Below are 12,500 nucleotides of genomic sequence, written 5' to 3'. Positions count from 1 at the left end.
GCCGAAGATCAGATAATACACCACGCCATCTTCTCCTAAATCTCTGTCGCTAGCAAACACTTCGCCGACCACCGTGCCTTTAGCCGCCGCCTCCGACACCTCAAAGTAATACTGTTTGGACACAAAGCGAGGGACGTACTCATTGGCTCCTTTAAGCTGAATGTTGACATAAGCGAAACTGCATCGCTCCTCGTCTGGAACATTAAACGCTTTGACTGTCAAGTGATAAACCTGTTTGGCTTCATAGTCCAGAAAGCCTTGTGTGCTGATGATCCCTGTGTTTGGATCGAGGATGAACAGATCGCTATCTGAGGACTGAATGACGTACGCCATCAGAGCATTTGCTCCCGAGTCTTCATCTGTGGCGTTCATTTTCACCACAGTGGTCCCGCTGGGAACGTTTTCCTGTACGACTGGGAAATACTCAACAGGGTGAAACACAGGAGAGTTATCATTGACATCAGTCACGTGAATATAAACTGTAACATAACTGCTCTTAGAGATCCATCCTCCATCTGTTGCCGAAACTCTCAGCTCATGTTTCTGTTTCCTCTCATAATCCAGAGGTTTGGCTAGAGATAACACACCCGTCTGAGTGTTGATAGAAAACAAGCCGTCATCATTTCCTGAGGAGATGTTGTATGAGATCAGACTGTTCATCTGTTTGTCTTTGTCTTTATCTCTGGCTGAGAGCGTGCGGATGGCTGTGCCCACACTCAGACTTTCAGACACGGTGACCGTCACTTGATTCTGAGAGAATTCTGGAGTGTGATGGTTCTCTTCTGTCACAATGATCCTGATCGTGGTCTTTGCTGAGAGAGGAGGGTTTCCTCTGTCACTCGCTGTGATCTCCAGCAAGTAAACTTTATTTGTGTCTGCCGTGAGCGAGGATGCTACTGAAACAGATCCGTCCTGTTTATCCAAGCGGAACTTACTGGAGCTGTTCCCTCCAGACACCACATACTGGATTTCAGAGTTCAGTCCAAAGTCCTTCTCATCACGTGCTGTGACTTTCAGAAGTCTGGTGCCGACCTTTACACTTTTAGTTACTGGAGTGAAGTAAAAGGCAGATTCAAACATGGGTGTGTTATCATTACTATCAACTACATTTACAATAACTGTAGTTTCACTCATGAGCGGCTTGACACCTCGATCTGAAGCCGTGACGATGAAACTGTTACGGTTCACATTGACATTACTGTGAGCGCTTGAGTTCTGATATCTGAGCGGCTGTTTAATGAAGATCTCACCAGACGTGGAGTTGATTCTGAAATACTCGGTTTGGGATCTGATAAAGTAGAATATTTTCCCATTGAATCCCTCATCTGGATCTGTGGCAGACACTCGAGTCACGATAGATCCCACCTCCATCAGCTCGGGATAGTCCAGGTAATATGAGGGCTTGCTGAATCTAGGAGCGTTATCATTTAAATCAGTCACGAAGATGGTGACATCAGTGCTGACGGTCCATCCTGAATCGTGTGCCGTGACTTTAGCGATGTAATGAGTGGTGTCTTCTCTGTTCAGAGGTCTGCTGATGGTGATGTCACCGGTGCTGGGGTGAATGATGAACGGAAGGCTGGTGTCACTGATGGAGTATCGGCTTATTGCGTTAGCACCTGTGTCTTCATCTGTGGTGGTCACCCGGGTAACGGTGAAGCCCACCGGTGCATTCTCAGGAACAGTAGCGCTGAAGATTTTGGAGAATCTGGGAGCGTTGTCATTGACATCCAGCACATCGATCAAGACTCTGACCGCGGTGCTTTTAGGAGGACTGCCTCGATCTGTCGCCTTCACTCTCAACACATACTGAGCCACCTTCTCTCGATCCAGAGGACGCGTGCTGCGGATTTCACCTGTTCCCCGGCTGATGCTGAAGCTGTTTTCTTTGTTTCCATCAACGATGGCATATTCCAGCTGTCCGCTTGGTCCGTCGTCTCCATCAACCGCAGAAACTATCAGCACACGCTGAGGTGAGAGGTTTTCTAGAATCTCGGCGTGAAATGGCTCTCGATCAAAAACAGGAGGGTTGTCATTGACATCCAGCACTGTAATCTCCATTTTCTCGTAGGCTGAATAAGGAGGGAAACCTTGATCTCGTGCCTCGATCCATAAAACATACTTCTGAATCTTCTCGTAGTCCAGAGGAGTTTTTATAGACAACTCTCCTGAGAGCTGATCGACATGAAACGCATGATCCAGATTTCCACTCGCGATATAAAATGACAAAGCACCCGCCCTGGCTGATGTTCCGGTCACCGTGGTAACAATAGTGTTTATGGGTTGGTTTTCTGGGAAAGTGAAGGTTTTCTCTTTGAGTCTAATAAGAGGGAAGTTTCCTCCAGTGACGAAGCGAACGGTGACGGTGGTGCTGTCTGTTTTAGGGTTGACGCCTCCATCTCTCACATGGACGGTGAAGGTGACCTCCGAACTCCCAGAAAGCTTTTCACTGGCGATGATAGCACCTCTGATTGGGTCTATCTTGAACTTTTCAGAATTCCTACCGGTGAGTGAATAGTGCAGCTGAGCGTTCGAGCCTGAATCTTCATCTGTTACTGTGACGGCAAACACCAGCGAACCTGAGAACGACACAACACGAACATGGTCAGATACAAATCAACCCACCCGTTAACCACCAGCACACAGATCGATAAAACACACCTGTAGAGGTGGAGGCAGGGATGTGTGTGACGTATGGATGATGATGAAAGCGTGGAGGATTGTCATTGACATCAGACACCACCACAGACACGCTAGCAGAACTGGACAGAGGAGTGGGCTGTCCGCCGTCCACCGCCACCACCAACAGCTCATAACTCGCTCGTGTCTCTCGATCCAGCCGAGAACTGGTGATGATCAGACCTGTAGACGGGTTTATGGAAAACTGACTGTCCCCTCCGCTGAGACTGTAACTGTCAATCAAAAACAAAACAAAGCAAAAGCGATGATGGTACTGAAGACACCCTTTTATCTTATAGACCAAATGATTCCAGTTTACCGTGAACTAGAACACATGTGACAGCAACGACAGTCATACATCACTCAAACGCTGTCTAGAGAAAGAATGAACGGATTATTGGAGCACAGCAGAAGCGTCCTGATGAAAAACATCACATCAGAGGCGGTCTCGTGAGCGTTTCATTTCAGACGTAAACTCATTCTGACAGTAACATGAACACATGGCAACTTCACCGCGTCTGTCAGACGAGAGTTCCACAAATGACAGAACAACGTGCGAAAAACAAGCCTGAAACGATAACATCCCGGCACGCAGCGTCCGTTCAGAAGCGGAACATGATCTGTGAGAACTGTGCTGTTACTGTGAAGACCCTCGCTGACCCACCCGACGGCCTCTGATCTGTCTGTCACTGCTCATTTTCATCTTCATTAGCATGTGTTTAGAAAAGAGGAACATGTTGCCCACCCGCTTCATGAGCTCACGGGAGAAGGTCACACACGACTGACAGGAAACATTGTGTGTTAGACAAACTTCTGCTGTCACTATGATGCGGACATAAACTCTACAATCATACATACATCTGTTTTCAGAGAAAGAGACAGAAATCTGTGATTGTGTTAACTTTTAATCTGGTATAAATTGTTTGTGAAATGTGTGTGTGTTACCTGATGACTCCGTTGAGTCCTTCATCAGCGTCTGAGGTGTTGAGCAGCAGGACGTCTGTGCCGGTGGTAGCGTCTTCAGGAATGCTCGTATGGAAAGACATGGAGCTGAATGTTGGAATATTATCATTGACATCACCGACCAGAACTATTACTGTACCAGAACTGCTTAGAGACGGAGAGCCTGCAGACACACACACAAACACGAGTCAATTCATGTTTATTTCGATATATTTTGCATTGCTGTAATGGAAATAGAATTAAACGAAATGAGGGGAAATACAAATATCAGGATCATAATTCACTCAAGAAAATCAAATGCATGAAGATATACACTGTCCTTTAATCCTTTGTGCAATGAATTTGTGAAATCATGACCATATGCTGATATGTGAAACAAAGGATTAGAATGAAATATCCAGATGCATTCGTGGGATGTGCTTACAATGATAAAATCGTAGCTTTGAAAAAGAAACAAAGAAAGTTTTATGTGTAAAATGATTCCTGATATTCACCCAAACAGATTGTGATGAGTCTGCTTCACCAGTTCTTTTCTCATAGAAATCATTGAACGCAGATGGTTTGAGATGTAAGCAGATGAACAGATCTCAGTTCAGAGGTGTGTTGAGTCCCTTCACAACGCTCTGGAGTGTGTTATGTATCTGTGACGCTGTGAGGGCTGATACAACTTTATAGATGTAATCTTGCTTTTTAAAACTGTGAGACACACAGCAAACATTTGGCAGACCGACAGAGAGAGAGAGAGCTATTTTCAGCAGAAATAAAGCCTGCGGGCCGGTGAGGTGAAACCGCTCCAATGAGTCTGCAGGGATGAAGTTAAATGAAGAGCAGATGACACAGAGATACAAGTGAAGTTCTCTCTCTCTCTCTGTGAATGAGTGTGAGTCACAATGAATTAGCTCTTTGCATTAATGTAACCTCTGATAACTTCACTTGAAGTGCTGTACAGTCATGAGGAAAATACTGCTCAGAAAAACAAAGAGAAGAGAAAAGACACATCAGCAGAATCCAGCACTACAGTCTCTCTCTCTGTGTGTGTGTGTGTGTGTGTCTGCTGTAGATTAGTGTGATTAATAACACATGTTTTATAAAGCGTTAGCACACACGCTCACTTTCTTTTAATCGTCTCATCCTCACTGTAAAGACAAAGAGATTAACATCAGGAAACCTCTGTTCATCCCAGAGGAGCAGTGGACTAGTCAGTGGATCACCGTATGAAAATGACTCGCTGTGTGAGCGAGAGAGAGAGAGAGAGAGACATGTACTGTACTGTCTCTCAGATCATTTCAATAACTTCCTGTCTTCAGTTTAACTGAAGAACTCTTATAATGACACATTCAGACGTTTCATATTTTGAGCTGATGTAGCATTACATGTCACTGGTTCTCTCGTGTTTGGTTAAAAGCTCAAAATATAAATGCTTTTCTCTCACATATGTATTGTTTCACTTCAGAAGACATTTCCCAATGGAATGAGTCATTTACAAGACTTTAATGATGGATGCTTTCTGGAGCTTCAACATTTTGAGTCCCATATAAAAATATAACATGACAAGAAACATCAGCCATTTGAATATAACACTGTTGTGTTTATTGTGTTTACCGTTAACCGGAAGTAAACATTTTGATCAGTTAAACGGTTTAAAAGGTATGTTTTTTTTAAATGAATAATTAGAATAATAATAAGTTAATAATACATTCTTAAATAACTAATAAATCATACATGACTGTGAAATCATACATGCTGTATGGTGAAAAAAATCTGCGATACATGTGTTAACTCACAGAGCGTGCTGACATGGGTGACCAGGTGTAAACTGTCGGGTCGCACATGTCGGCGGGTCTAACTGTCAACAGGCTCCAGACTGTCCCCACAACACGTAAACATGTTACTTTATTCAATCAAAACTAGCCAAGCTTTGGAATGAGGTAGGCCTGCAATTTTTATTTGATGGAAAATTTTGCTTGTCTTTTATGCTTCTTATTTATATTAATAAAACTACAAAATCATTAGATCATCTAAATCAGCAACATGCATGCTAGACCCTATACCTACAAATCTACTGAAAGAGATGCTCCCAGAAATTATAGATCCTCTTCTTGGTATTATTAACTCATCTCTGACATTAGGACGTGTGCCTAAAGCATATAAGGTGGCTGTTATAAGGCCCCTTGTCAAAAAACCCCAACTCGACCCTAGAGAACTAAGGAACTACAGGCCTATATCGAATCTACCTTTCATATCTAAAGTTCTGGAAAAAGTAGTTTCAACTCAATTATGCTCCTTCCTCCAAAGGAATGACATCAATGAAGAATTCCAGTCTGGATTTAGAGCATGTCACAGTACAGAGGAATAAATAAATGCAGTCTCCCGGTGAGCAAGCCAACACTGCACTGCTCTGCTGTGGCGAGGAACCCAAACTCCAATGCTGAATAATGGAGAGAAAAAAAACCTCGGGAGAAACCAGGCTCAGCCGGGAGGGCCAGATCTCCTCTGACGTGTCATAGCTGCACTCAGTGACCCCGACCAAAGCCACCGAGCAACGTCCACGAAGAACAGGGAGAGCCCACGAGCCGCGACCCAGGAAGCCCCACCCGCCGAAACCGTGCAGGTCCAACCCGGTCCCATTCCGTGGTCAACAACAGACAACAGAGGAACAACCAGGGAAAAGTAGTAATGGCATAATTAACTTTATTCCTCTGTTGTCCGACATCGACCACAAAACAAGACCAACCAGACCAGACCCACACAGTCCCAACAAATGAAACGCCCCGAACTACAACCAACAAGCCCCCCCCACTCCCTACAACACCCACCCAGCTACCTCCAATCAAAGTCACTGAGTGCAGCCATAACTTCAAACTGCTGTCGTGTGATGTAAGTTTAGCATTAAATACCAAGTATTGTAAATTTAGCATTTATGTGACAGGTAGTCGTCTTTGCTCTCGGTTGGGGATGGAATTGTCTGAGCTGGGCCGGCCAGATGGTCGCCTTTTTCTTGGGTGGTGATGGAATTGCCTTGGATGGAGCTGGGATGGTCAGTCAGTCCACAGGTTCTCGCAGGAGGATGGTACGGGATTTTCCGATGTAGCTGGCGTAATCTCTAGTTGTGGATGGGCATATGACGTTCATCTGGGCCTGGCGGAATCTCTCCCTACCTCGGGATGGGCATCCCGAGGCGAGGGCAGAAAGAGAATAATTAGCGTAGCTGCTGTTCATTAGCTATGTGTTAGTGAATGCTTGGCTGAAAAGATGTGTCTTTAATCTAGATTTAAATTGGGAGAGTGTGTCTGACCCTCGAATAGTATCGGGGAGGCTATTCCAGAGTTTAGGTGCTACGTATGAGAAAGCTCTACCCCCTTTGGTGGATTTAGTTATTCTAGGTGTTATCAAAAGTCTGGAGTTTTGAGATCTTAGAGAGCGTGATGGGTTGTAGTGTGGTAGAAGCTCTGTTATGTAGGTAGGGGCTAAACCGTTTAAGGCTTTATAAGTAATTAAAAGAACTTTAAAGTCAATACGATACTTAATGGGTAACCAGTGAAGGGTTGATAACATTGGGGTTATGTGATCGTATTTTCTGGACCTGGTTAGAACTCTGGCAGCTGCATTCTGAACTAACTGTAGTTTGTTTATTGATGTGCAGGACAACCACTAAGCAGTGCATTACAGTAGTCAAGTCTTGAGGTCACAAATGCATGAATAAGCTTCTCTGCGTCAGCCACACATAAAATATTTCGCAATTTGGCAACATTTCTAAGGTGNACGGGATTTTCCGATGTAGCTGGCGTAATCTCTAGTTGTGGATGGGCATATGACGTTCATCTGGGCCTGGCGGAATCTCTCCCTACCTCGGGATGGGCATCCCGAGGCGAGGGCAGAAAGAGAATAATTAGCGTAGCTGCTGTTCATTAGCTATGTATGTAGTGAATGCTTGGCTGAAAAGATGTGTCTTTAATCTAGATTTAAATTGGGAGAGTGTGTCTGACCCTCGAATAGTATCGGGGAGGCTATTCCAGAGTTTAGGTGCTACGTATGAGAAAGCTCTACCCCCTTTGGTGGATTTAGTTATTCTAGGTGTTATCAAAAGTCTGGAGTTTTGAGATCTTAGAGAGCGTGATGGGTTGTAGTGTGGTAGAAGCTCTGTTATGTAGGTAGGGGCTAAACCGTTTAAGGCTTTATAAGTAATTAAAAGAACTTTAAAGTCAATACGATACTTAATGGGTAACCAGTGAAGGGTTGATAACATTGGGGTTATGTGATCGTATTTTCTGGACCTGGTTAGAACTCTGGCAGCTGCATTCTGAACTAACTGTAGTTTGTTTATTGATGTGCAGGACAACCACTAAGCAGTGCATTACAGTAGTCAAGTCTTGAGGTCACAATGCATGAATAAGCTTCTCTGCGTCAGCCACACATAAAATATTTCGCAATTTGGCAACATTTCTAAGGTGGAAGAAGGCTGTTTTTGTGACATTTGAGATGTGATTTTTAAATGACAGGTTGCTGTCTAATATAACGCCAGGTCTTTAACTGTATTTGTTGGAGTAACAGTGCAGCCTTCAATTTGCAGGTCATAATCCGAAATATTCTGCTCACGTGTCTTTGGTCCGATAAGTAATATTTCTGTTTTATTAGAATTTAAAAGAAGGAAATTACAAGTCATCCAATGTTTATATCGTCGATGCACTCTGCCAATTTGGATAGTTGGAAGGAATCATCTGGTCTTGATGAGATATATAGCTGAGTATCATCTGCATAACAGTGGAAGCTAATTCCATGTTTTCTAATAATGTTTCCAAGGGGCAGCATGTATATGGAGAATAGCAAGGGTCCTAAAACCGATCCCTGAGGTAATCCATAATTTACTTGCGTTAGATTTGATGATTCCCCATTTAAATGGACAAATTGATGTCTGTCTGATAAGTAAGATCTGAACCATTGTAGTGCCTGTCCCTGAATACCGGTATAATTGTGTAAGCGATCTAGAAGTATTTTATGGTCTACAGTATCGAACGCAGCACTAAGGTCAGCAGGACTAGGAGTGAGATGTTACCTTTATCTGATGCTATAAGCAGGTCGTTTGTAATTTTAACGAGCGCAGTTTCAGTACTATGATGCGGTCTAAAGCCTGACTGGAATTTTTCGTGTATGTCATTATTTTGTAAGAAAGAGCACAACTGAGTGGACACTACTTTTTCTAGTATTTTAGACAGGAAGGGAGATTTGAAATCGGTCTATAGTTTCCTAGTTCATTGGGGTCTAAGTTTGGTTTCTTGATAAGAGGCTTAATGACGGCCAGTTTAAAGGTCCTGGGACATGGCCTAGATTAATTGACGAGTTGATAATGTTATAAATGGGCTCAATTGCAACGGGTAATAACTCTTTTAATAATTAAATAATTTTTATAATAAAAAAAATTAAAAATAAATAAACAATAAACAGCAATTAAAACAGGCCGGCAGCCCCTCACGGACGACTGCGGCCACACAAACATAACAAACTTAAAAATTAACTAATTCCGGGCCGGTCCTTCTCGCCGTATTCTCCTGCCGTTCGTCCTTTTATGCTTCCGCTCCTCCGTGAGAGATACGAGGCCGGAATGACGCCAGCTGACACTCATTATCAATCGCGTCCCGGCCTCGCTTCTTCCTCCCACGGCTCTCGTCACGCCTCCCTCGTCACACACACAATTTTACAGGTGTTGGCGACGTGGCTCTCAAATGACAGATTACTATCGAATAGAACGCCAAGATTCTTTGCTGACGACGAGGGTTTTATGGAACATCCGTCAATAGTTAACAGTATTCTTGGTTGTTACTTATAGCAGTTTTCGGTCCAATAAGTAACACTTCTGTTTTGTCCGAGTTCAGTAATAAAAAGTTGTTACTCATCCAGTTTTTTATATCGACTATGCATTCCATTATTCGATGGAACTGCTGTGTTTCATGAGGCTTCGAGGAAATATAAAGTTGAGTATCATCAGCATAACAGTGAAAGCTAACTCCGTGTCGCTTTATTATATCTCCTAGAGGTAGCATGTATAATGCGAAGAGCAGAGGCCCTAAGACTGAGCCCTGTGGTACACCGTACTGGACTTGCGATTTGCGTGACACCTCATTGTTTATTGCTACAAATTGAAAACGGTCGGATAAATAAGATTTAAACCATTTCAAAGCTATTCCCTTAATGCCGACAGTAATTTTCGAGTCTATGTAGGAGTGTGCTGTGGTCAATGGTATCGAATGCAGCACTAAGGTCTAGCAGCACCAATAACGAGATACAACCTCGGTCAGACGCCAATAGCAGATCATTTGTAACTCTGATCAAAGCAGTATTTATTTATTAGATATTATTTATTATAATGATCTTGCTTGCTCTATAAACACCATGCACTGTGCTGTGTTTTACCTTTCTGTGTTTTTCTTATTTGCTCCTGTAAAGCTGCTTTGGAACAATGCACATTGTGAAAAGCGCTATATAAATAAAATTGAATTGAATTATTGTTTGTTTATTTTTGATTAAAGTTTATTGTTTAAATGTTCGCCGGTTCCCGCCTGCTTCCTTCCTTGCCTAGAGACTTTGCTACACCGTGTTTTTCCATTTTAAGAATATATCTAAAATGCTGTCACTATCAGATGCAGAGAAGCTAATTCATGCATTCATGACATCAAGACTAGATTACTGTAACGCACCATTAGGTGGCTGTCCCGTTAGCCTAATACAAAAACTCCAGCAAGTTCAAAACGCAGCATCCCGGTTTTGTCAACCTTGCACTGGTTTCCTATAAAGCATCACGTTAACTTTAAAATCTTGCTTATTACCTATAAAGCCTTACATGGTTTAGCTCCTCAGTACTTGAATGAACTCCTTTTGTATTACAGTCCTTCACGTGCATTACGCTCTCAGGCGTCCTGTCAGTCGGTAATACCTAGAATTTCAGAATCAAGTGCAGGTGGTAGATCCTTCTCCTATCTAGCGCCTAAACTTTGGAATAGTCTTCCCTGCACTGTCCGGGAGGCAGACACACTCTGTCAGTTTAAATCTAGACTAAAGACGCATCTTTTTAATCCTGCATACACTACACTTCCATAATATAAATCCTCTGAGGGTTTAGGCTGCATTAGTTAGATCAACCGGAACCAAGAACACTTCCCATAACGGAACAGTACTCTACTCTCATTGTCCCGAGGTTACCGCAGCTACCCTTGCCGTCCTTGATGGTAGAGCTGAGAGAGGGAAGTGGCGACCTGACAAGTCCTCTAAAAAATGTCAACTTCAACTGCTATTAGATTATTAATGATAATATTAAACATCAGCTTTAGAATTTAAAGTTTGTGTATTTATTAATATCACTTTAAAATGTAACATTCTGCTTAATTTATTTATTATTACACATAAGAATTTATATATATCTATAATATTTGACCCATGTTTCTCTCTCCTTTATCTTAAATGTGTGCTTCTCTGAGATAACCACGCTGTGTGTGTGTGTGTGTGTTCAATTTAATGTTAAAATCATATCAGGTAATGGTTAATGTTCGGATAACGAGCGTGACAAGGGAGGCGTGACGAGAGCTGTGGGAGGAGGAAGCGGGGCCGGTGATGTGATTGATAATGAGCGTCAGCTGGGTGCGTTACAACGAGCGTTAGGGAAATTAACCGAAATGAACATCCCTAGGTAACACAGAGAATAACAGAGAGAAAAATGATTATTCATATTCAGAGATCAAACTGTATAGCCCTATTCAGACGGTAATAGTTTCTCATATGAACGTAAGATATTTTCAGCATTTACAGGGGTACATTAGTGATTTTATTGCCGTCTGAATCCAGAATGTCTGTGTTTTTCTCCCACCACCCGCAGAAAGTTACCAGGCCCAATTGATTTTTGACAATCACCAAGGTTGTGTGGTCATTTAATTGCCGTCCGAATCGTAATCTCTGAGTTTATAACAGGTGATCAGTCCAGTCCAAAATATAATAAATCTGTTCTGACCACTGAAACGCAACGTAGAGTGTTTCAGGGATTATAGTGTCTGATGCATTAAAAATACCCTCAATGGCAGCACAAACAGCCTATCACACGCGCACCTGAAACGCTTCTGCGAACGGAGAGAAACAGTTCACAGACGGCAGAAAGCCCATTCTTTTGGCTATGAAGGCATTATAATGCCATAAAGAAACGAGCGCAATGCTGAATAACTTCCGCGAGTAAATAACGCCATACGCGAGAGGACAACGTACATACACGCGAGGAAACGGGATCCCGCGAGCTCGTTTGAAACCTTCGCGCGCGCATGGCATCCATAGTGCGCGCAATACAAGACCTCGCGCGCGCATGACATCTTCTGTGCGCGCAATTACAAGCCCTCGCGCGCGCATGACATCTGTGCGCGCAATTACAAGCCCTGGCGCTCTCACCTGCTGCTTTTGCTCGCGCGAACATTTTTATTTTTGGCAGTCGCGGGGCGGGACTTGCTGTTTGCTTGTAACCTCAAACGTCATTGGTTACTTACCCTTTTCCGGAAGTCACTTGTGATTGGACCTCCGTGATCATCAATCTACATGGCTTCGTCAACGGACCAGGGGCCCGTTCTTCCTACCTCGCTAACTCAGTTAGCTGGATTTGATTGTTGACTTGTTGTTTTAGCAACAGGTCCGTTAACTTAAATCTCCTCGGGAGCAGGCTTATTTTATGTAAACAGGATTAGATCGCGGCCATGATAACATTACAATAAATAATGTTCTAAAAGCAAAACATTGCAATAATTACATGTTAAATTCGCAAAGCTCTTTATATTAATCCTGTAATTTGCGCAACAAGTTGCTTTAGTATGAAAGAAGCCAATTTGACTGCG

The 12,500-nt window shown here is 43.1% G+C and overlaps 1 protein-coding gene across 1 annotated transcript in view; it reads right to left on the bottom strand.

The window, feature by feature from the left end:
* Positions 1-12,500, bottom strand: part of LOC130549981 (protocadherin Fat 4-like) — a gene marked incomplete at its 5' end in the record, with an annotated part of 60,494 nt that overhangs the window by 2,071 nt on the left and 45,923 nt on the right. The window contains 3 exons of the mRNA XM_057327311.1: positions 1-2,579; positions 2,662-2,912; positions 3,625-3,805. The exon at positions 1-2,579 is cut by the window's left edge and continues 2,071 nt beyond it. Coding sequence (XP_057183294.1) covers positions 1-2,579; positions 2,662-2,912; positions 3,625-3,805 — 3,011 coding nt within the window. The remainder of the gene's footprint in view (positions 2,580-2,661; positions 2,913-3,624; positions 3,806-12,500) is intronic.

The sequence above is a fragment of the Triplophysa rosa genome, unplaced genomic scaffold, assembly GCF_024868665.1.
Source record: "Triplophysa rosa unplaced genomic scaffold, Trosa_1v2 scaffold204_ERROPOS660750+, whole genome shotgun sequence".
NCBI classification, from domain to species: Eukaryota; Metazoa; Chordata; class Actinopteri; order Cypriniformes; family Nemacheilidae; genus Triplophysa; species Triplophysa rosa.
The sequence above is the reverse complement of the archived record's forward strand: the minus strand, read 5'-3'. Positions and strand labels throughout refer to the sequence as shown.